Source organism: Bos mutus, chromosome 2 (assembly GCF_027580195.1).
Source record: "Bos mutus isolate GX-2022 chromosome 2, NWIPB_WYAK_1.1, whole genome shotgun sequence".
Lineage (NCBI taxonomy): Eukaryota > Metazoa > Chordata > Mammalia > Artiodactyla > Bovidae > Bos > Bos mutus.
Window position 1 is genome coordinate 131,167,716 of NC_091618.1, and position 25,238 is coordinate 131,192,953.

The 25,238-nt window shown below is 49.9% G+C and overlaps 1 protein-coding gene across 1 annotated transcript in view; it reads left to right on the plus strand.

The window, feature by feature from the left end:
• The window catches only part of MYO7B (myosin VIIB), a 102,782-nt gene that overhangs the window by 28,895 nt on the left and 48,649 nt on the right, over positions 1-25,238 (plus strand). The window contains 10 exon segments of the mRNA XM_070359826.1: positions 5,417-5,538; positions 6,528-6,670; positions 8,821-8,934; positions 10,397-10,550; positions 12,994-13,070; positions 14,509-14,628; positions 14,920-15,062; positions 18,878-19,088; positions 19,669-19,804; positions 24,067-24,230. Of these exon segments, the coding sequence (XP_070215927.1) occupies positions 5,417-5,538; positions 6,528-6,670; positions 8,821-8,934; positions 10,397-10,550; positions 12,994-13,070; positions 14,509-14,628; positions 14,920-15,062; positions 18,878-19,088; positions 19,669-19,804; positions 24,067-24,230 (1,384 nt within the window).

Here is a 25,238-nt window from a genome sequence, read left to right on the forward strand (position 1 = left end):
ATTTTGTGTTGTAGAGTATTTTGTGCTGTAGAGTATTTTGTGCTGTAGAGTATTTTGTGCTGTAGAGTATTTTGTGTTGTAGAGCATTTTGTGTTGTATGTTTTCCCTTTCACTACTTTATATTGTGCGACTCCCTTCTGGCCTGCAGACTCTCTGCTGAAAAGTCAGCTGATAGCCTTTTGGGAGTTGCCTTGTATGTCACTTACTGTTTTTCTCTTACTGCTTTTAGTATTTTCTCTTTGTCTTTAATTTTTGCCGCTTTAACCACAATTTGTCTTGGTTTGGTCCTTATTGGTTGATCTTGATTGGGACTCTGCTTCTGTACTTGGATGTCTGTTTCCTTTCCCAGGTTGGGGAAAGTTTTAGCTATTATGCCTTCGAATATGTCCTCTGCCCCCTTTCTCTCCCTCTTCTCCTTCTGGGACCCCTATAAAGTGAACGTTAGTATTCTTGATATTGTTCCAGAAGTCTCTTAACCTGTCCTCGTTTCTTTTCATTCTTTTTTTCTGTTGCGCATCAGTGAATTTCACTGCAGTTTCAGCTTGCTCATGCATTTCTATGTATCATCTGATCTACTGCTGTTTCCTTCTCTTGTATTTTTCAATTTGCTTATTGTATTCCTCAGATCTGTTTGGTTCTTCTTTATATGCTCTAACTCTCTGTTAAACTTCTTACTGTGTTCATGCATTTTTTCTGAGTTCTTTGAGCATCTTTACAATCATAACCTTGAGCTCAGTCTCAGGCAGATTATTTGTCCCCACTTTACTTAGCTCCTCTGGAATTTTTTCTTGTTTTTCTGTTTGGAACGCATTCCTCTGCTGCCTCCTTTTGCCTAATTTGTTGTTTTTATTTCTGTGTATCTGTTAGGTTGGTTACAATTCCTGACTTTGGAGAAGAGGCGTTTTATAGGAGACAGCACACTCCCCTCTGATCACCAGAGCTCTATGCTCTGGCGGTACCCTCTATGTGAGCGGCTTGGGTCATCCACTGTGGTGGGCTGCCTGCCGAAGGTGGTCTAATAGGTGTGACTGGTCCCTGGTCCAGTTTGTTGCCAGGCCCCGCCTCATATGAAGGCTACTGACAGCTGGTGAGGCCTTGTCACAAGGCTGCAGGCTGCAGGACCCTGAGGAGTCCTGGGACTAGTGGTGAGCAGGGCAGGGTTCTGGAATGGGTGGTGGCAGGCCCGGGAATCCCAGACCCAGTGTTGGCCCACAGATGGGCAGGGCTGGCTCCTGACATGGCTCGCTGCAGGGTCTGGCGTGTCCCAAATCTAGCTTTGGCCTGTTGACAAGTAGGGCTGTGCCTTGGGGTGTCCTGGCACAAGTGCTTACTCACAGTGGGCAGAACTGGGCTTCCAAGCTGTCTCAGCGCTGGTGTCAACCTGCTGGTAGGCAGGGTCCAGGGGTTTTCAAGGTTGGTGTTGGCCTGATTGTGGGTGGGGACTGGAGTCCAGAGGCTTCTGAGGGTAGTGCCAGCTCACTGGTGGGTGAGGCTGTATTCTGGGTCCTCTAGTGGACCGAACCAGGTCCTGTCCAGCGGTGTGCTCTGGGGGCCTTAAGGCAGGAGGCCTGCTATGTGTGGAGCTGTGCCTGGCCCTGCTCATTGCTTGGCATGTGGTGTGTCAGTACTGGTACCAACAGGCTGGTGGCCAGGGCTGAATCCAGGCTGAATAAGCTAGAGGGGGGATTCCACCCTGGCACTCGCGAGCACCAGGGGCCGTGTGCTCAACAAGCTCCACAAAAAGGCTGCCCCAGTGTCTGTGTCCCAGGGCGAGCTGCAGTTGCCTCCTGTCTCCAGGAGACTCACTAGGATCAGCAGGCAGGTCTGACCCAGGCTCCTTTCAAATCCCTGCTTCTGCCCTGGGTCCTGGGGCACGTGAGATTTTATGTGCACTATTTACAAGTGGACACTCCATTTCCCACAGCCCTCTGGTTGTCCTGAAAGTAGGCCCCACTGACCCTCAAAGCTTCCTCACTCCTTGGGGAGAACCTGTGTGGTTGTTCTTCTCGCATCTGTGGGTCACCTACCGGGGGTATGTGTCTCGACTTTACTGCATCTCTGCCCCTCCTCCGACTGTCTCCTTGTGGGTCCTTCTTTTTTGCTGTTGTTTTTATTTGTTTGTTGATTTATTTTAGCTGTGAATTAAATATATTTTATATAAACATAATGCCATTTAACATTTAGTCCTGAGACAATGAAGTAAACGTCTTTTGTTTGCTTTTTTTCGTTGTTGTTGTTTTTGGTTTTTTAACTTTCTTGGAGTATAGTTGACTTACAAAGTTGTGTTAGTTTCAGGTATACAGCAAAGTAATTCATATATATATCTCTCCATTCTTTTTCAGATTCTTTTCTCATATAGGTTATCATAGAATACTGAGTAGAGTTCCCTGTGCTATGGTTCTTTCTTTACGTATTATTTACACATTTCTTTTCTGTTAGTCTTCCAGTTTTTGTCATCAATAATTTCTCTGTAAATAGCTGTAACTTTGATGTGCCCATGGGAGGAGGTGGGCTCTGGGTCTTTATACATCACCATCTTGGCTAGTCCATGGCCATAAGTAATTTTTAAAACTGTTTTTCATATTTCACTATTATTAAATTAATATATATTCACCATGAAAATTTCCAAAATTTTCAGAAAAATAAATATTCTCAGAAAACAAATCGCTAGACATTTCTGGAAGAAAAGTCTTCCTCCACTCTCTTGGATCAGTTCAGTTCAGTTCAGTTGCTCAGTCGTGTCCGACTCTTTGTGACCCCATGAACCACAGCATGCCAGGCCTCTCTGTCCATCATCAACTCCTGGAGCCCACCCAAACCCATGTCCATCGAGTCGGTGATGCCTTCCAACCATCTCATCCTCTGTCATCCCCTTCTCCTCCTGCCCTCAGTCTTTCCCAGCATCAGGGTCTTTTCAAATGAGTCAGCTCTTCACATTACATGGTCAAAGTATTGGAGTTGCAGCTTCAACATCAGACCTTCCAATGAACACCCAGGACTGATCTCCTTCAGAATGGACTGGTTGGATCTCCTTGCAGTCCAAGGGACTCTCAAGAGTCTTCTCCAACACCACAGTTCAAAAGCATCAATTCTTCGGTGCTCAGCCTTCTTTAGAGTCCAACTCTCACATCCATACGTGACCACTGGAAAAATCATAGCTTGACAAGACGGACCTTTGTTGGCAAAGTAATGTCTCTGCTTTTGAATATGCTGTGTAGGTTGGTCATAACTTTCCTTCCAAGGAACAAGTGTCTTTTAATTTCATGGCTGCAATCTCCATCTGCAGCTCTCCTGGATAAATTTTACTTAACAGTGCCTACATTTATCACTTCACTTAACTAGTAAGCATTGCTCATGTTGCTGCTCTGTGCAGACCTGGATTAAGTGGCTGCACTATATTCTCTGACTAGATGGACCATAATTTCCCACATTTATGTTACTTCCAATGTTCCACAATTGCAATGACAAAAAATAATGCTTTATAGAGCAGGAAGTATTTGTGGAGAAAGCTTTTTCTCATTTTAAGATTCTTTCTTTAGACTAAGTGAAAGTGAAAGTGAAGTCCCTCAGTTGTGTCTGACTCTTAGCGACCCCATGGACTGCAGGGCTCCTCCGTCCATGAGATTTTCCAGGCAAGAGTCCTGGAGAGGGTTGCCATTGTGTTCTCCGCCTGTAATTTCTCTTTTGTGAGGGGCCATTGCTCTGTCCAAATAGGCTCGTCATTCTTCCAAGTTATTTTAATAATTGTATTGTTTGTTAAATGAGCAGTGGCCCCCAGGAAAAATGTGGAATGTATATCTGAGCTTGCCATATCTTATATCTTTTTATTAAATGCGTATATCTTACTTTTCCTTAGCAACTATGAAGTGTCTTTTATATTAGCATTTTATAGATTGGTGAATATATTTATTATGTCATGCTGCTGCTGCTAAGTTGCTTCAGTCGTGTCCAACTCTGTACGACCCCATAGACGGCAGCCCACCAGGCTCCCCCGTCCCTGGGATTCTCCAGGCAAAAATACTGGAGTGGGTTGCTATTTCCTTCTCCAATGCATGAAAGTGAAAAGTGAAAGTGAAGTCGCTCAGTCATGCCCAACTCTTAGCGACCCCATGGACTGCAGGGCTCCTCCGTCCATGGGATTTTCCAGGCAAGAGTCCTGGAGTGGGGTGCCATTGCCTTCTCCTATTATATCATATTATAATATATATATTTATTATATATATATCAATATATTATACATTATATAATATACTTATTAATAGTTTAAAATATCTTTAGTTTTCCTGTAAGAAAAACTTTTGTAAGAGGAAGTTAATGTTTAGTAATTAAAGTTTTAAAATCTTATTTTATTTGGAAATGACCTAGTTATTTAATAAACTTTTATTATTTAGTTTAGTACAACTCTAGAAATTTAAGTTATCCCAATCCTAAGAGATTATTTTAGATTATAAAAATAGATTATTCTACTAAAAATACAATTATTTTTTAAAGGATGCTTTACATGTGGAAATAAGAACCATTTAAAAAGGGACTGCCCTAAGAAAGCTAAAAAAAAAAAAAAGGAAAAAATAAAAATAAAAAACCTCCAAAAATCTGCCCTCGCTGCCATAGAGAAATACATTGAGCCAAAGATTGTAAGTCTAAATTTGACACTGAAGGAAAACCTATTCCAGGAAACTCCAAGCAGGGGACCCCCCAGTTCCCTTCAGCAAAAACCTGGGGCAAATTCCATCTTTTACCTGAAACCCTCAACATCTGGCAGTGCTGCCCTCGATATACCAGCTTTGTTTTTAGATAATATGAAGTTAATGAGCTCTATTTAAATTCAAACTCACGTGAACTAAAAAAAATTCAATATTAAATATAATGTTTATTTAAATATAAATATAATTGTTTGCTAATCTAATTAAGATGTCTTAAGTCATCAACATTATATAATACTTTTATTATGCCTAGGTTTAAGGTAAACTAAATTTGTCAACAAAAAGGTAACTCTTTAGACTAAAGGCGACATCATTCTGAAGGGGCTTGCAACTATGCCAGATTACTTTCCCGAAGGACTGACGCCATTTCCCTTTTGTCCAGCATGACCTTGCTGCTCATGGAGACAAGGTTACATCGGGGCGTGGCATCGCCCAGTCTCATTCATTGATCTAGGTGACTAAACATTGAGCCGTGACCCTGGGATGAAGCAGATATGAGCAGGACTGTGCAGTTGAGCAGAGAAGGAAAGATGAACACACCAATAACTAGCACAAAGTTAGCAGGGGATGTCAGGGCGGACACAGTGCGATTTCTGCACAGGGAGAGAGCATCTTTGTTCAGAAAGTGGACTTGTGGTGGGTTTACAGGAGAGTCAAGAGATGTTGAAAAATAGTTGTTTCATTGACTGACGTACCTGTACGCCTCTTTGCAGTGGTGAGTCTGGGGCAGGGAAAACAGAGACCACCAAGCTCATCCTGCAGTTCCTGGCCACCATCAGTGGCCAGCATTCGTGGATTGAGCAGCAGGTCCTGGAAGCCAACCCCATCCTGGAAGGTAAGCAGTCACCCACCAGACCAGCCTCCTTCCCAGGCTCTGCAGGCTGGTACCTTCCTGCCAGGTGGTGCTCGTGGGGAAGAAGGAGAGGGTGAGCCATAAACTTTCAGCAACTTCTCAGGATTCCCCAGGACACGAAAGACAAGGATGGGGTGGATGGTAGTGTGGCTGCCAGGAAGCACAGAAAAGAAAGACTGACAACCTTATTAGCTTTCACAGGTGTGTTTTCCACACACGGGATCTTAAACATTCCTTTAAAAAAGAATCCAAGATAAAATCAATTTGGGAGATTCTGGGAATGGATTATTGATACACAGAAGGATCCCAAATGTATTATGCTAATAAAAGTAGCCAGACCCTCTATTTTTTTTTCATTTACCCATACAAGTGAGGATGTGTGCACAAAAAGATCTTTCTTTATGCAGTCGCATCATCAAACAGCTCTATGGAATGCACTTCAGATCATACTGCAACCCAAATGCCATCTGGTCTAACCTCCTATCCACGCCCTGGCTTGTACCAGCCCTTGTCACTCTCCTTGCAAGCCGGCCCTCTCTAGCCCAGTCTCTACCCTGCAGCCTGAGCAATCTTTCTCAAATGCACCCAAACTCCCTCCGGAGGCTTCCTGCTTCCCTCATTGCCCCTGGGGCTAATTCTGAACTTCTTAGCTTCACGTTGAAGGTTCTTTGCTACTTGGCCCCACCTGGGAATGGTTCCATCCATCTTCCTCTGCTTTTCTCCTGTATCCTGTGGTCCAGCCGAATTTCCCTTCCTGAAGCACACTTCATGCTTTCTGACCTCCTAACCTTTAGCTGCCCTTTGACTTCCTCTTAGCAAACCCTTGGCCACCACCACTGTCTGGTGTGAGCCTACCCATCCTTCAATTCTGGGCTTAGCTACCTCCTCTGAGAAACCTTCCCAGAAGATCTCACTAAAAGTAAAATTTCTATTCTCTGCTCCCATCGTGGGCATCATCCTCTGGCCCTTAGCCTTTGGAAATGCCAAGACAATCCGAAACGACAACTCAAGCCGCTTCGGGAAGTACATTGACATCTACTTCAACTCCAGTGGGGTGATCGAGGGGGCGCGCATCGAGCAGTTTCTCCTGGAGAAATCCCGGGTCTGCCGGCAGGTAAGGCCTCTGCCCACTACCCTGGTCCTGGGGAACCTCCCCTTGCCCCAGGATAGGAGTCCGGGGATTGGGGAGGCTTCCAAGAGAGTTCCTTTCCATCACTCTCATACCTCTCTCCCTCCTCCTGGGACTCCCACAGGCCTTGTCTCACTGCCATTGAACCCTGGCCTGAGATGGGCCAGGGACCCCTAGAATTGGGTAATGATGGTTCTTCCCCAATATTCAAGGAAATGATAGGATTTTCTGTTTTGAAATTTCCTTCTATACAATTGCCTTCATTATTTGGTGCTTACTACTCCTCACCTCTATTAGAATTAATTCTGAGGCCAGGTAAGTCCTCAACTGGGGGTGGGTGTATCTTCAGATGTATAGGGAGCCCTGTCAGAAGGACCTAGATGACACCGTCCAAAAGACCGCTGGCCAGGAAATGAGGTGGCGTATGGTCTGTGTCGTCACATGGGCCTCGTACTCACATGGGCCCACATTTGGTTTAATGCTCTGTTGTCACCATCTTGAAATTCTTAATAACTTTTTAGAGAGACTCTCCATGTTTTCATTTTGCACTGTGCCCCACAGATCAAGTAGACAGTCCCGGCTGACAAAGACCCCAAAGTATGACAGCCACATCAGCAGAGTTAACACAGCCTTGTTGGGGGTAGGATACTCCTCTCGTGTAATGGTATAACCCCTAAAGCGTGTGTATGCATGCTCATGAGGTTTCAGAATGGGGCCATGCCACTGAAGGGGCTGGAGATGTGTATGAGGACAGACAGACACCTGGACACTGTGGCAAGCTGAAGAAGGAAGCTCACCTTTAGTGACCCCTGCCTGATGCCAGGGGTTTCCCCTGTGTTATCTCATTAGATCTTCACAACAACCACGGAGACAGGTCTCTTTGTCCCCATTGCATAGATGAGGAAACCGAGTCCAGGGTAACTTATCTAGGTCCCAGAACTAGTAGAAGGTAGAATCTCTCTGACTCCAAAGTTTGCCCTTTCCAGAAGCTTATAGTTCTTCACATAGTGGTTGGTGAATTCATGGAACTTGGTTCTCATAGAGGCATCCCAGAACGAACAGGAGACTTCTAAAGCAGATCAGAGACAAGTCCTGTCCATGATAAGATTAAAAATTTTGTGGGGATGGGGGATGGTGGAGGGACTCCCCTTGCGGTCCAAAGGTTGGGACTTCATCTTCCAATACAGGGCATGCAGGTTTGATTCCTGGTCAGAGTGCTTAGATTTCACATGCCTCGGGGCCAGAAAATGTATAACAGAAGCAATATTGTAACAAATTCAATACTTTTAAAACGGTCCACATCAAAAAAAATTTTTTTGGTGTGTAAGTGGGATCGCAGAGGTGGACGCGACCAATGGAGCAGGCATGCATGCACTCTCAGTAAACGTTCTAGTGATGTGTAGAAAGGACGTCCAATGGTTCTGAGGAAGAAGAGGAGGTCGTCTGAGGAGTGGGAAGGCGGGGGGAAGAGAAACTCCCCCTTTAACACTCTATACTTGGAACTGCCTGAATTTCACAACAGAGATGTGCTCATAAATAATGTTTAAAAATGCAGAAGACCCAGCTAGGTAAACCTGTGGAAGTCAGGTCCCTGGGGGTCACGAGGTGATAGGAAAGCTTTGTTGTTTTTATTGTTGCTCAGTTGCTAAGTCGACCCCACGAGGCTCCTCTGTCCATGGGATTTCCCCGGCAAGAATACTGAGTGGGTTGCCATTTCCTTCTCTGGGGGATCTTCCTGGAGGATCAAATCTGTGTCTCCCACATCTCTTGCATTAGCAGATAGATTCTTTGCCACTGAGCCACCAGGAAAGGCTTTCCCTAGACTGTAGAGTTGGGAATTCTGAGTCAGAGAGCCTGGATCTGAATCCTGACACCTTGCTTTGCCTGTGACTCTGGACTGCGGGGGCAGTCAGGCTGCAGGGAAGTGCCAGGGAGTGACTTTCTGCACGGAGCTGTCAGGATGAACTGGCCTTGGGTGAGGACAGCAACTGGGCGTGCTCATCCCTTGGGTCAATGCCAGAGCCCTACTGGCTGGGGAGCAAGAAACTGGGACGGGGCTGGAGCCAGGAGACAGCCCTGAGGACCCAGAGCCTCAGGGAAGCTGCTGACAAGCTCCTGAACTCCCTCCTTGCCAGGCCCCGGAGGAGCGGAACTACCACATCTTCTACTGCATGCTCATGGGGATGAGCGCCGAGGAGAAGAAGCTGCTGTGCCTGGGGACGCCCTCGGAGTACCACTACCTCACCATGGTGAGGCGCCTGCCCCCTCCCCGACCCTCCTCCCCTTCCCACCTCTCCCTGCCCTGCCTCTTACAATGAGGAAGAAGTAAGAAGGGCCAGTTCTTGCTCAGCGTTGGTTTACAGCCTCATAAAAGCCCAGACTCCGGGTAGGCCCCTGGGCGGGGACTGGGGGCTCCCTTTCCCTTCTCCACCCCTCCCTTCTGTGTTTGACATCCACGTTACAACCACCAGAGGATTACTCTTGACCATCAGAGCCCTACCCTTGTCCATGTGCTTCCTTGTTTTCTGCAGAGCCTACAGTCCTGCCCCACAAGCCTCACCTTCCTTTGGTTCCTAATGGACAGAAGGCTCCTGGCCACCCTGTAGCCCCTGCCTCATTTCATCCCAGTCACCGTCCTCCTGGGTGCCCCTAGAACTTGAACTCCAGGAGAGCAGAGGCCTTGCTCAGTTGTGTCCCCATGCCTGGAACATTGCCACACAAGCAGTCTCACAAGTTGGGCTTGCATTGTTGACAAGAAAATGAATGAGATCCACCTCTTGACGTTCTCTCCTGCCTCACCCCTGTCTCCCCTGTCTCTGCCTGAGGACTTTATCATCTCTTGCCTAGACCATGGTGCTACTTTCCTACTGGGTGCCCCCTCTCCCCAGACTTCAGCCCCAATCTATCATCCACCCCCCAGATCTCCCATACAGGGCGCCTGGCAGACCATATTCCTGGTCACAGCTCTTTGGAAGTTCCTTGTGGCTCCTTGGCAAGGTTTCCAAGTCCCTCCAGATCCCACCATCTGCCAATCTCTCCTCCTCCACATGACCCCAGCCTCTTTGCAACCTTCCTGCCTCCCATCTCACAGCCTAACTCAAGCTGTTATCTGCCAAAACCCTCTCTCCCTGTGCTACTATAAAGCTCAACCTGTGGAACCAGCTCAGGTGCCTCCTCCAGGAAGCCTTTCCCCGGTTCCCAGGAGGGCTGGCCAAGCCCCCTTTTGTCTCAGCGTCTGTAAAAGCCTATGACATAATCTTTCTGCCTCCTCTCCTGGATGCAACAGCATGCAGAACAGGGCCCACTCTCTCCATTAATGAATTCCCAGTAAGTACCCCAGGGTCTGACACACAGTGAGCCTTAGAAGGTGTTTGTTAAAGGAATTAACCCAAGGTATTCCCCCGAGAGACTGAGGCAGGCATTACCATGGATGGTTGACAAGCAGAGGCTCAGAGAAACTGAGTGACTTAGCTATGGCCACACAGCTATCAAGCTACTATAGAATTCTGGGTCTATATCACCATAATTCTGCCTTTGGAAATACCTTTGTGTATTTTATGAGTGTGGTCCTCCAGGTGGTCCCATGGGACCCACCCAGAGCCAGTGAAGTATCACTTACCAGGGGCCTTTGGCTGAGTCCCTGATACATCCCTGCCTTGCTGGCCCTACAGTGGAGAAGGCCCCCCAAAGCTGATGTGTTCAATCTTTCAGGGGAACTGTACTTCCTGTGAGGGGCGCAATGATGCCAAGGACTATGCCCACGTCCGCTCGGCCATGAAGATACTCATGTTCTCTGACTCGGAGAACTGGGACCTCAGCAAGCTGCTGGCCACTATTCTCCACCTGGGGAATGTGGAGTTCATGGGTAATGCTGCTTCCACCCAAAGTACACCCCCTGGGGAGGAAAAATGGGGATGAGAGGAGGAAGAAATCCCTGTGGGTTCTCATCCAAAGGGCCCATCAAAGTCACAACGTGCTGGAAAAGTGCATTAGGAATTATAGCTGTAATTTTGGAGGTCTTGTGGAGTTAGGGGGAAGATGCCAAAGCTTAGGGCCCTCCAAAGGTGAGGGTATTGATCAATCATCCCTAACTTTTGGCTGGAAACCCAAAGAGTAAACAACTTGGAGTAAGCAAAGCCATGCATGAACTTGCAAGCTGCAAAGTATAAAAAAGTGACATTACAGATTTTAAAGTGAACCACATCAAAATTCTAAAGTTAAAAATGTTAAAACCAAAATGAACTCTATGGATGAGTTTAACCACCAGTTTTATAATGTGAAAAAGGAGAAAAGGTCAGAAAAAACCTGTGTGTACAGCACAGAAAGACAAAAAAGATGGAAAATATAAAAGAGAAAATAGGAGACCTAGAAGATACAATGAGAAGATAAAGTATACATTTAATTAGAGTTCTAAAGGGAAAGAGAAACTGTGTGTGCAGCATGGAAACGCAAGAAAGATGGAAAATGGGAACTTGCTTAGTGGCCCAGTGGCTAAGACTCCATGTTACCAATCCAGAGTTTCCAGGTTCGATCCTGGGTCAGAGAACTAGGTCTCACATGGCAACTAGGAGTTCACACGCCACAACTAAAGGACCCAACACAGCCAAATAATAAATAAGTAAATATTTTTTTAAAGATGGAAAATATAAAACACAGAGTAGGAGACCTCAAAGATAGAGTGAGAAGATGTAGAATACATTTAATTAGAGTTCTAAAGGATAAGAGAGGGTTGGGACTTAAACAGCACTTGAAGAGATTATGGCTGGCTCTAGAGCTAATGAAAGACACCAACTCACACAGCAGTGGGGAAAAGGCAGGCTTTTCAATAAACTCTTCCAGAGCGATTGGGTATTCATGTAGAAAACATGAACCACTATCTCAGATCATATAAGGAAATCTACTCCAGCAAGCTGCAGCTGGGTGACCATGTAATCTATCCACCAAACCGGGCACCTCTGCTGGTAAAAAGGGGTGCTGACAAGCAGGGCGCGTCAGGACGTGGAATACTACCAAATGTGATGTTGAGGAGATGAAACCAGGCAAAAGAACGCAGAGAGCTCACACACAAAATTTAAACACAGATAAAATTAAATGCTACAGGGCTTCGCTGGTGGCTCAGTGGTAAAGAATCTGCCTGCCAAAGCAGGAGACTCAGGTTCGATCCCTGATCTGGGAAGATCCCACATGCTGCGGGGTAACTAAGCTACAACTATAGAGCCTGTGCCCTAAAGCCCAGGAACCGCAGCAAGAGAAGCCCACACGCTGCAACTAGACAGTGGCCTCCACTCTCTGCAACTAGAGAAAAAGCCGGTGCAGCAACCAAGACCCGGCATGGCAAAAAATAGATAAATAAACATTTTTTTTTTTTTAATGAAATGCTACAAAGGAATGCAGGTAGTTAGATGACACATAAGTAAACGGGTAAAATTAAATGCAGCTTAGTGGTTAAATCAGTGAGGGACAGGGAGGCCTGGGATGCTGTAGTTCGTGGGGTCACAAAGAGTCAGACTCGACTGAGAGACTGAACAACAACAGGGATTAACATATAGGTAGTAAAAAGATAAGGAAAAACCAGGGAAGTGGTTTCTGTGATAGTCAGGAGAATACTGCCTTCGGTGGAGGAACTGGTCTAAGCAGGAAAGGTCGTGGGAGGCCCCGGCTCTTCGTGAAGCTCTGGGTTTGGCTTTAGTGGTTGATTCACAATATTGACATAATAATTATCCTTTATAACATACCTTTGGGTTTTATGCATTTCTTATCCATACGCGTTAGTTTATAATTTGTAAGTCTAAAGAAGGAAAAAAAATGACAGAAACAGCTTTCTTCCGTCCCTGCAGCTCAGCGGCCCTAAAGGGAGGGACTCAAAGGGGAGGGATTGAACCAGGAGGTGGGTCAGGAGACTTGCAGCAGAGCTGGGCCCTGCTTCCTCCTTTGCTGAATGCATGAACACACCTGGGTTTCTAAGGACAGCAGAGTGGATGGAAGGAGACCAATGGGTCTTCCTCTCCCTTGATAGACTCCACCCGCCCCACTGGCACCAGACTTCTCCCTCTGATAGCTTCCCACTCCCCTTTGAGTCAGGATCTCAATCTGGGCAGCAGGGGACATACCCTGTGAACAGTGGTTAGAAGCAAAGTGTTGATTGTCCCCAGAGAGGCCATGGTTCTCAGAGGGGGCCTGGGAGAGGCAGTGCCTGGCACCCAGGGATGGCTGTCTCTGAGCCATGCATCTGGAACAGCCTCCCCAGGGCCTCTGTCCCGTCCCTTCAGGCCACTTTGCCTCTCAGGGTCAATTGCTTCTCTCTGCAGCTGCGGTCTTTGAGAACCTGGACTCCTCTGATGTGATGGAGACCCCTGCCTTTCCTACTGTGATGAAGTTACTGGAGGTAACTCTGCTCTTCTGTCCGCTAGCCTCCTTCTTTTGTGAGCAGCCCCAGGGCCTGGGCTGGCAGCCCTTGCCAGTCTCCAGTTCCTGCCTCCCAGGCTCTCGCTCACCCTTTCACCTCCAACTCCCCTGTGGAGCACTGCAGGCCCTAGGCATGGGAATCAGGCCCGTGGAACTAATCATTAACAAAGTCCTGGAAATGATCAGTTTGGCTTGAACATGTGTTTCTTGCCCTTTCCCTGACCTTCTTGCTCTTCCAGGGCCTTTGCTCAACTTTCTACCTCACCCATTCCCCAGGTTGTCCCCACTCAACCAATCTGATGCCTATACAGCAAGACATCCTCGCCCCATATCCTGGTCCCCAGGGCTTCTCCATGAGTTGTGCTCTTCTGGGCTGACGGAATGTACTCAGACCATTCCCCCTGCGTGTTATTTCTGCTGTTGTTATTTTTTGGCTTTGCCACACCTGCTGGCCCTGTAGGCATTTAGGCTGTGACTGCTAATACTTGTACTTTCTGTATAACTTGCAATGCAGTAAACTCAGGTTCAATCCCTGGGTCAGGAAGATCCCCTGGAGATGAAAATGGCAACATACTCCAGTATTCTCACCTAGAGAATTCCATGGGCACAAGAGCCTGGTGGGTTATAGTCCATGGGGTTGCAAAGAGCTAGATGACTGAGCGACTGACACTTTCACTTTCACACAGCATGTGGGATCTTGGTTCTCCAATGAGGGATAGAACCTGTGTCCTTTGCATTGCAAGCACGGAGTCTTAACCGCTGGGCCACCAGGGAAGTTTCCCCTGCACATTATTAAAGAGATCAAATAGAGCCTTGACTTGGAGGACAAGTGATGGGACTTTGTAATCACACCCCACTAACAGGTTCAGTGGGAAATTAATAGAATCAAAGGGGGGGAAAAGGCAATCACATTAGGTAGGCACATTTTGCTGCTAATGTTTTTCATGTGGTCGCAGGGTTCTTAGAAACCTTGGGGGTTTGCCAGCCAAGTCTTCTCTGCATGTGGGAGGCACTTCATCCAGACTCCTCTTGTTAACTTGGGCCTCCAGATTCCAGGCAGGAGTGCCTTCGGTTGAGGTGTATTCAGATGTCAGTGGCCAGGCCTCAGAGTCCTCCATGGCCACTGTTTTCCAGGGTCCACCAGATGGTGGGCCCAGTACCAGGAGACCAGCACAAGACTGGTCAACCAAGCAGCCAGCACGCTCAGGGCCCACCCAACTGGCGCATCCTTCCCTGACACTGATATCCCCGTGCTCAGACTGACGCTGGACCAGTCCTGCCAGCATCCTGACTCTGGTCCTAGTCACAGGCATCTCCCATCCTCAAGATTTGGGCACGGGATGTTTGGTTATGAGAGAGCATGTTGGCACCAGGCCCTGCTCTATCAGCTGTGATGCCAGCCCCTACCTACCTTCCAGGTGAAGGACCAGGCCCTCCGAGACTGTCTTATCAAGCACTCCATCATCATCCGAGGGGAGTTTGTCACCAGGCCCCTGAACATCACTCAGGCTGCAGACCGGAGGGACGCCTTTGTCAAGGTGCAGAGCTGTGGGAGAAGGGGCCTACGTGTCTAGGTATTGAGTGTAGCTCCTTGCCTGGTGAGTGGACAGCAGGAAAGGGCAGAGAGCTGGGCAAGTCCTGACTCTGCCAGTCCCCTGGCTGGTGACCGTGGGCTGCCCAGGCTCTCCAGGGTGGTTTCTTGCCGTAAAGTAGGGGTGATCTCCCTCAGTTGGTCCAGTGTGCCTGCGGCCTTTCCAGGTAAACTTGGAGAAAGCAGCCGCCTTCCTCTCGTGCATCAAAGCCTGTGGGTTCTACCCATGTCTCTACAGGGCATCTATGGGCATCTCTTCCTGTGGATTGTCAAGAAGATCAATGCTGCAATCTTCACCCCACCTGCCCAGGACCCCAAAAATGTGCAAAGGACAATCGGCCTCCTGGACATATTTGGTTTTGAAAACTTCCAGAAAAATAGGTATGGAGGTCCCCGCACCTGTTTTCAGAAAAATGAGAGATAAGCTTAGGTCCTCCCTGAGCCAACTGGAACTCAGCCATTCCTCCCGACTGGCTGGGAGCAGGGCCTCGCCTCCGCTCACAGACGCCAGGGTGAGTCCCTCAGCAAGACTGTGTCCTTCCTCAGTGAGGCAGTCCACGCTCATCCCCTGGCATCCACAAGGTGTCTAGAAAAGGCCATATAGCTAAGAGCATCATGAGAGTCAGGCTGACACTCTAGCACTCATTGCCCATCTCGAGCTATCCACTCTTCCTTCTCACAAACTAGAGTGAATTATCCCGTGTGGTTAAGGCGAAAGTGGAAATCAGTGACACTAATGTGACTGCATCCTTGGGTGGGCTATCATACTAGGTGATGGGGAAGGCAGGGAATTTGTGGCCCATCCCCAATTTTTCAGTCTGACAACGGTAAGGTGAGGCAGGACACTTCTGACCCAGTGTCCCAGCCTGGAGGCTGAAGAGCTAGAGAAATGAAGCAGGTCAGAAAAGTAATTCCCAGCGAAGACTGTGATGAAGACTGGGGTGGAAGTAGACAGAGGCAGCAAGGGGAGCCAGGCCGTGGAGCTGGACGAGGGCAGGTGATGCTCTGCGGAAGTATCATCAAAGGGCCAGAAGAGGACACAAGGACGGGGGACAAGCAAGCAGGAAGTGCAACCTAGCTTCCCAACGTGAGCCTGGCTCGTTTAAAGCATCGGTGAGACAGAGCCTAGGCCTAGTTCCATTACCAAATGGAATTCAGGTCTGCTCACCCAAAGTACACCAAAGCCAGTGTACTGACACCAGGGTGTGGTGAAGCAAAGCACAACACTTATTGCAGGGCCGAGAAGGAGAGCAGGCAGCTCATCCAAATTTGAGGCAGCTCAAAATCCAAATTCCTTGATGGCTTTCAAGTAAAGTTTTTTAAAGGCAGTTTTAGGAGTGAGAGTCACAGGGTACACAATCAGCTTGTGGACTTTCTTCTCATTGGTTGGTGGTGAGGTAATGGGGTGATGTTTAGGGAATCTTAATCATCAACATCTGGTTCCAACCAGTCTGGGGTCTACATGCTTGTGACCAGCATGTAGTCACCATACTCCACCTGGGCAGGGGTCTTAGTTTCTGCAAAACAACTCTAAGAGATCCCTTGAGGAAGAACTAGGACTCTGTTTTATCACTGCACTATTGCTTCTTGACTGCATTTCTTCACTTCCCTAATTGGTCTTGAGTCTGCTCTTAGGACTCAGAGATGTCATAGGAGACTAAAGCCTTTTGCTACAAATAAGAAATGGGGGACAAGGAGGGAGTTTTGTATTCAGGAGGGCCCCACAGGGTTCTGCTTGGTTTCAGTCCCAAGTGGAGGTCTCCGGGCACTGTCAGAGGTGCCAAAGGGCTGTCCTGACCTTGGCATGTCCCTGCCCAAGGCCCTGTCTCCAGCTGAAGGCTGAGAAGGCCCCTTGGTCAAGATGCAAGCCATTCTGAGTGCATGCACATTGGGATTGCAGGCTCCTAGGACCAGCTCACCATGGGCAGGTGGAATGGGGCAGGGCTGGCAGAACTCAGCCCAACATGACAGAAGCTCTAAGGAGCAGAAAAACAAAAAATGATTCTGATCATTGGTTTCTGGCCCTGAGAGGGGCAGCTAAGCAGACCAAGCATATCTTTGGCCACTGTGGAGCTGGATGAGTAGTTTATTTTGGGGGATCTGGCCATTTATTAAGGGACGCCCTCCCCTCCACCCCCTGTGAAGGAGCCACAAGCTGGGTTTGTGGCAGGGCTGCAGTCTGGGGGCCACCTGAAGGAGCAGGGCCATGTCACTCAGCACCCAGTCACTTACCCGAACTGCCTTCTGCAAGGGTGCACCGAGTACTCTTGTCAACTGAAACAAAGTGCATGACCTAAAAGTTGAGACTTGTGTTTTATTCAGCAGACATTCCTAGAACTTCAGGCCCAGGAGACAGCATCTCAAATAATTCTGAGAAAAATGCTCCGAGGAGGCGAGGGTAGAGCCAGGATATATAGGAGTTTTTTGCAACAAAGGGCAGGTAGAACATCAAAAGATTATTGTTAATAAAAGAAAACTAGATATCCCAAGTTAAGGTATTTGGCACTTTTCTGTGTATGGAAAGATGCAAGAGTCTGGGTTCACTGAAATCATTCCTTTGATATGAATCTCAGATATCTGGGGCCAGCATTCTGTGTTTTCACATCCTGAGTTTCTTTAAGCTCTACTGTTGTGAGTGGCTGCAATCTAATGGGGCATCCCCAATGGCTCAGCAGTAAAGAATCCACCTGCATGCAGGAGACGTGGGTTCGATTCCTGGGTCAGGAAGATCCCCTAGGGGAGGAAATGGCAACTCACTCCAGTATCCTTGCCTGGAAAATCCCATGGACAGAGGAGCCTGACAGGCTACAGGCCAAAGGATCTCAAAGAGTTGGGCGTGACTGAGTGACTGAGCACACAGGCAGTCTGATGACTGCTAGGTGGCCAGTATTCCTGGTCTCCATCCTGAGTTCCCTCAGGGCTCATTGTCCGGGGTGGCTGCAATCGCTGATGGCTACAGCATCACTCCACGATGTCCAGGCAGTGTGTTAACTCTCTTGGGTTAACAGACCTGAACAACCAGCCTGAGGAACCATAAGGTTTTGCATAAATGGGCATCCCATCCTGAGGAAGAAATGCCTAAGTGAGACCCAAAGGATGAACCAAAAGAGCAGGTCAGAGAAAGGAGGGTCTCACATGTGTGAAGACTTAGAATTAGAGAAGGGCAGGGCGCCCTGTTGGAGAAGGAGCTGGCAACTCACTCCAGTATTCTTGCCTGGAGAATTCCATGAACAAGAGGAGCCTAGCAGGCTATAGTCCATGGGGTCACAAAGAGTCAGACATGGCTGAGCGACTATCACTCACAGAGTCCCCTGCGTCCATTCCCTGGCTGTGTTGGGCAGGCTTTCCACTGTGTCACTGTCTGTCTGGATCATGAAAATAATGGGAGCTCAGGTCCACAAGGATTCAAGGCAGGGGGAGAGCAGGTCCCTGCTCTGCACGTCCGAAACCTCTGTCTGGTGGCCACAGAGAATGGTTGGAGGGGTGAGGCTGGAGGCAGAGAGAGCCATGAGGCGGTTGTTATTGCACTCCAGGTGAGAAAGAGGGTGACCTGGATTAAGGGAGCAGCAGTGGGAGTGAAAAGAAGTAAACAGGTTAGGCGCTGTGTTGGAGAGAGCGCAGCCGGACTTTGGCAACGGGTTGGAGTTGGGAACGAGGGAGAGGTGTCAGGTATGATGGCCTGGTTTCTGACCTGAGCTGGGGTGATGAGTGGAGGGGCCATTTCAGGAGGTGAAATGGAGCCCAGGAGGAAGAGCGAGTGGGAGGACTCGGGGAGGGGAAAGGGGTATGTCTGACTGATGCAAAGGAGCCCAGCCATCAATGACGGGTCTCCAGAAGCTTGTCTTAATACCCAAGCCACTTGCCCATGGGGCAGGGTGGCTACTGGACCCTTGGCCCCCAGAGATTGTCTCCATGTCAGGACAGCCTAGTTTGGCAGAGGATCCTGCTGGGGACCTTATGGAGTCAAAGTCAGGGCTTGATGCTAAGTGCAGCCTCCATATTTCTCTGAATCTGTTTGCTGTGGGATGGAGGAGGGGATGGAGGCGGAGGCAGGGGAAGAGGGAGGCTATCTGTCGGCCTGTATGGTGTTTGGGGGTGTGCTCTGTGGGTACACATGTGTGGGGCTGTGTGCCAGGGGTTGGCTGCAGTGGCAGCCAGGCCAACCTTGCCCCCCTGGGGCGGTGCTGCGCCTGCAGCTTCGAGCAGCTCTGCATCAACCTGGCCAACGAGCACCTGCAGCAGCTGTTCGTGCAGCACGTGTTCACCGTGGAGCAGGAGGAGTACCGCGCGGAGAGCATCGCCTGGGACTACATTCACTACACCGACAACCGGCCCACCCTGGACCTGCTGGCCCTCAAGCCCATGAGCATCATCTCCCTCCTGGATGAGGAGAGCCGCTTCCCACAGGTGCCCTGGGCCCGCCCACCTCGGGGGAGACCCCTTGCCTGGGAAACTCCACTGCCCGGAAACCGCGGGGGCTGGCAGAGGAGCCCCCGCCTTCCAGCCTCCCTCTCCCTCAAGGCTCGCCTCCTGGAGGAAGGCACCTGAGTCCGCCCTCACTTCTGCTCCTCAGCATAGATTATTTAGATTCAGGAACACACCCCCAGAGAGGGCTGGTTGAGCCTTGTGGGCCAAGGGCTGCATGGAGTGCAAGACGAGGCAACACTTTCCTTCTTGCTTTGGGGGACTCTGCATGTCTCTGGGGAGATGGACTCTCAGGGAGTCAGTAAGAGCTCTGATCCAGAGAAAAGAGATGCTCTGCTCCCGGGGAAGGCTACAGCCAGCGAGCTGGCAGCCTCTCGTCCTGCCTCGGCCCTCACTCAGGGAACAAGCCCCTGCCCCTGACACATCCTCTTGCTGTCTGTAGAAAGGCCCTCAGTCATTCTGAACCCAGTTGCTTTACCCTTTGAGGGAGCCCCTGAGACCTGGGGGTGTACCCAGTGGCTGGGCTGTGGGTCCTCGGCCCATAGGGCATCCATTCTTCCAGGGGACAGATACCACCTTGCTGCAAAAACTGAAGAGTGTCCACGCTAACAACAAAGGCTTCCTGCAGCCCAAGAACATCCACGATGCCCAATTTGGCATTGCCCACTTTGCTGGCGAGGTACACTACCATGTAGAAGGTAGGTGAAGCTCCTCTCCACAGTCCCTTCCTTCCAAATCTGGAGCACCCCAGGGAGGCCATGGAAAGAAGGCTAGGTCATTTTGCAGAGCCAGCAATGGGACAGAGGGAATGGAATGGACCAGGCATGTATGTTTGTGTTTTGTTTTGTTGGTAATAGTTCTACTGAGAGATAATTCACATCCATAGAATTCACTCATTTGAAGTCTACAACTCAATGGTTTTTTAGTATATTCATAGACTTACGTAGCTGTTGCCACAATTTTAGAACATTTACATCACCCCTCAAAAGAAATCCCCACTAGGGACTTCCCTGGCAGTCCAAAGGTTAAGACTCCATTCTTGCGTTCAGAAAAACAAAAGGAACTCCCATTAGCAGTCTTTCTTCATTGCTTCCTAATTCTCCCCAACCCCAGCAACTGCTAACTTCGGTCTCTGTGGATTTGCCTGTTCTGGACATTTCACATAAACAGAATCGTGCATCGTGCGGCCTTTGTGACTGGCTTCTTTCACTTGGCATGGCGTTTTCAAGGTTCATTCACACTGTAGCGTGTTTCTGTACTGGTTCTTCACACTGCATACAACGGTCCGCAGCACAGATATGCCACTTTCTGTTTATCCCTTCATCAACTGATGGATGTTTTTGGCCATTATGAGTAATGCTGCTATTAACACTCATGTACAAGTTTTTATGTGGACATACGTTTTCACTTCCTTGGGACACATACCTAAGAGAGGAATTGCTGGGTCATGTGGTATTTCTATTTAACTTTTGGGATAAGCACCAAACTGTTTTTCAAAGTGGCCGCACCATTTTACATTCCCATTAGCAATGTATGCAGTTTCCAATTCCTACAGCTCCTTACCAACACATGTTAATTGTTTTCTTTTTTATTGTAATTACCTCATCAGATATAGAATTTGCAAATATTTTCTCCTCTTCTTTGGGATATCTTTTCACTCTCTTGGTAGTGAAAGTGTATATGTGGAGATAAGGTCAGGCATGTTTTTAAAGATTTTATTTATCTAGTGGCGGTGCTGGGTCTTCATTGCTGCACGTGGGCTTTCTCTGGCTGTGGCAAGCAGGGGGTCCTCTCCAGTTGCAGTGTGGTGTGAGGGCTTCTCAGTGTGGGGGCTTCTCTTGTTGCGGAGCACAGGCTCTAGGGAGCAAGGGCTTCAGTAGCTGCGGCACTAGGGCTCAGTAGCTGTGGCCTGTGGGCCCTAGAGCTCACAAGCCCTGGTAGTTGTGGTGCTTGGGCTTAATTGCCCCATAGCGTTTGGGATCTCCCTGGACCCTGGATATAACCCATGTCTCCTGCATTGACAGGTGGATTCTTAACCACTTGACCACCAAGGAAGTCCCAAGCCTAGTTTTGATTAGAGAAATAAGGGGCTGAGGTGGTCAAGCTGCTGGTGTGCTTAGAAAAATGGGAGAGGTGGCCAGTGGGTGCTGTGATCAGGAAAATGAGGCGGGAAGCCAGAGGGTGACTCTGTGTGGCTTGTAAGGAGAACTGAGGAGCTACTGTGGTCTAACTGGAAACTTGGAGTCAGGGATGCTCCAAGTATACTTTTCAGGTGGAGGGACAAGGCAGCAGGAGGGGCTGCTGTTTTCACATGGAGGAAGGGAGGTGTTCCGAGACCAGGGGATTATTTCTGTTGGAGAAATGAGGAGGTAAGGGGGGGCTCCTTTATAACTCCCACCAGATCCTGGCTTTGGGGCTTTTCCGAAAGGGGGAGCCCAGAGCTAGTGGGACTTCAGAATTCCAGAACACAGAGACACTGAGCACATCAACCTCCGTGGGCTACTCAAGGCCAAGTTTTAGTTTTTGAAGTGAACTGCAACTTCCATGTATGCTAAGAGTAAGGTTGCTTCTTTCTAGGCTTTCGGAGCACAGAATTCCATTAATGCTCCTGGAAACTGAGCCTGCTGGGTGTTTTTCAGTGCTCTGCTATCTTCATGACCTAAGCTCATTACTCTGTCTTTTGGCGGGGATGGGGTGGGGGAGGTTTGGGCCCAGGTGTGCCTCAATCATCCCCCCAAAAGCACCTGGGGCTGGGAGGCTCTGTCTAAGCCTGGAAGGGCACAGGGTAACATCACGTGCCTGCTCGCCCCGTCTGCAGAAGGCTGTCTTCCAGCATAGGGCTGAGAGAGGGGCTTATGTGCCAGCCTCCTCTTCAGGTGGCCCTGGAGCCTGGGAAAGCAAGCTTGTTGTCACCACACTCAGCTTGGTGAGGGCGGCTCGGTTTGAGCTCTTGGTCCAGTCTTCCCCTCTCATAGCACCTGCTGGCAGAGAGGGAATCAAGCTTCCTCTTCCACCATTGACATGGCCTTCCCAGACCCCACACGAGGCTGTGCAGGCATGCACAGAGCACCCCACTAAAAAGGGGTGACTTAAAGGGAGAAGACAAGTTGGAGTCAGGCGCTTGTGGGGTGCAGCCTTCAGCAGGCCCCCAGTCATCGTCTGGCCTGGTTTTGAGAAGCAGCCGTCCTCTGGCGCCTTCTTCTTGCCGTTCCATGCCCTGCCTCAGACAGGTCCACTCTCTCCCACGGCGGGAGGGAAGATGGGCTGTCCACTCATCCCCAGACGCACGCTGTGTCCCCTGGCCAACACTCCCATAGCAACGTTCCACAAATAGATACAGGGATTCATTTTCTCACGGTCCCAGAGGCCAGGAGTCCAAGACAAACGTCAGCAGGACTGGAGCCTTCTGAAGTCTCTCCCTGGCGTCTCTCTTGTTCCCATGCGTGTCTGTGTCCTAATCTCCTCTTCTTGTAGCACACCACTCTGACTGGGTTAAGGCCCACCCTAACAGCCTTATTTTACCTCCCTGACCTCTTCAAAGGCCCTCTCTCCACACACATTCTGAGGTACTACGGATTAGAGCTTCAGCATATGGATTTGGGGGGCAAACAGCTCAGCCCATACACAGCCCCCTCCCTAATTTCTAGAGTCTCACTCCTTAAGCTGGAGGGCCCTCCGACTCTAGCATGTTGCTAGAGAAGGGCCTTGGGGCACCCAGGCCCTCAGGGTCTCCTTAGTGAGCGGCAGACATGCTTCATTCCCAAACCTACTGGGTCCAGGCCCACGCATGTGCCTGCACATGTGCATTCACGCAAGTGCTCGCGTGTATGTGCACACACTGCCTGTGGGCACACGTTCAGTTCCAAGACCAATGCAGTTTATACTTATAATGAGGAAAGAAATACATTTTAGGACCTCATAATCAGCAAGTCACCTACCCCTGCCCCCTATCCTTGAAGCCAGGAAGCCAAGTCATGTTTAATTTCTTTCCTTTCCCCATTTTGGGCTTCCAGGAAGAGCAAAGCAGCGATTTCTCCCCCTTGCTGGTTCCACAGGGACATGTGAAGCAGCTGCTCCTTTTCAGACAGGCTGCTGGGGAAGGGTGGGCCTCCCATCAGGAGTGTCCAGATTGCAAGCTCCCTGGACGCAACCAGGTTGCCAGATTTTCAGAAGTTACGGGGCTGGGCAGCCTTCTTCGCTTTCTCCTTTTCCTTCTCTTCTGTTTTGCTCCCTTATGTAGACAAGCGGTTGGCTCAATCAGATTTGCCCAGGGTTCCCCAGAAATTCAGAGCCCTGACGAGAATCCACAGGCTCCACCCTCGGGAGGTCCAAACCGCACAATGATTGCACAGTCCGTCTGCTGTGCTGCTAGTGGGCTCCTACGTGGACGTGGGAGTGACGGTGGGGACTGGGAGGGCCAGGATGTTGAGGGGAAGGGGCTCGCTCCCACCCGTAGTCCACCCGGGGAGCTGCGGCTGACAGAACAGATGGGAAGGCCTCAGGCTTCCCTGAGCTGAATGACAGGGCCCAGGTGAAGGGCCACACGGCGCAGGTGGGAGCCACGTGTGGGTCAGTAGGGCCTCCCAGAATAGATGACGCTCGAGCTGTCCTTGAAGCACAAGCCAGCATTATCCTGGAGGGCTTAGAAGGGAAGAAAGCCCCAGAGATCTCTTGGGGGCCATAGGCCATCAGGAAAGGGGAGACCCATGCGGTGGGGCACAGGTACTAGGGGAGAGGAGACCCCTGGGGTGGGGTGCAAGCTTAAATGAGGGAGTTTGGGGTGGGGATGGTGGGTTGTGGGGGCTGCAGGGTGTGGATGTGACATGACTTGGTGCTGAGCGGAGGCACTGGATGCCAAGACGTGGGGAGATGGAGGTGGGCATGGTGGCCTTCTGCCTGCGCCTCACCCTCCCCTCCCCGGTCTGAGCTGGCGGGGGCTGGGGGCTCTGCTTCCCCACAGGCTTCCTGGAGAAGAATCGGGATGTGCTGAACAGGGACATCCTCGCCCTGGTCCACTCCTCCCAAAACAAGTTCCTGCGGGAGATATTTGGGCTGGAGTCGGAGGAAAGCAGGCGGGGCCCTGGAAGCATCGTCCGGGTGAAGTCGAGCAGCCAGCAATTCAAGGTGGGCTCTGGTGGCCCTGCTCTGCCCAGGGCCTGGGGGGCAGACAGGCATGGAGAAGCCCCGCTGCCTGGAGTCTGGGGTGCAGAGGTGACTGCAAAGGGGCTGAGGTACTGTGGGGGTAGTGGCCAGGGGCAGGAGCACGGGGCTCTGCCTGCTTCCAGTGAGCAGTGGTCTCTGTAGGGCTCACTGAGTTTGTTTGTGTTATTTCTTTCTATATTGGTCTCTGTGTATGTTTTATGGGGGGGGGGTGTGGTGTATGTGGTATATGTGTGCTTTGTGTGGTGTCTAGTATGCGTGTGTGTGTGGTATGTAGAGTGTGTGTGTGTGTGTGGGTATGTGGGGTACATGTGTGTTTTGTGGGTGTGTGTGTGTGGTAGGTGGGGCGTATGTGTGTGTGTGGTATGTGGGGTACTTGTGTGTTTTGTGGGTGTGTGTGTGGTAGGTGGGATACATGTGTGTTCTGTGGGTGCGTGTGTGTGTGGTAGGTGGAGGGTGTGTGTGTGTGTGGTATGTGGGGTACATGTGTGTTTTGTGGGTGTGTGTGTGTGTGTGGTACGTGGGCTGTGTGTGTGTGGTGTGTGTGTGGTATGTGGGGTACTTGTGTATTCTGTGGGTGTGTGGTGTGTGTGTGTGTGTGTGTGGTGGTGTCTGTGTGATATGTGGGGTACTTGTGTGTTTTGTGGGTGTGTGGGTGTGGGTAGGTGGGGTGTGTGTGTGTGTGGTGTGGTGGCAACAGCGCTGGGCCTGCTGACCAGAGAGGAGGGAGCAGAGAGCCCCTGGTGCTCCTCAGAGCAGCCTAGGACATCCTGGCAGGGTGGGGGTCTCCCTTCACCCCTTAACAGTGACTGTTCCAGAAGAGCCCTGTGGGTCATCTGATGAGGAGCTCCCCCACCCCTGGGCTGGGAGACGGGGTCGGCACACTGGCACAGGAACTGTGGGTGCAGGCATAGGAACCTCCCGCCCCCTACTCCATGCTGTAGTCCACACTGAGGCGCCCCACCCCCACCC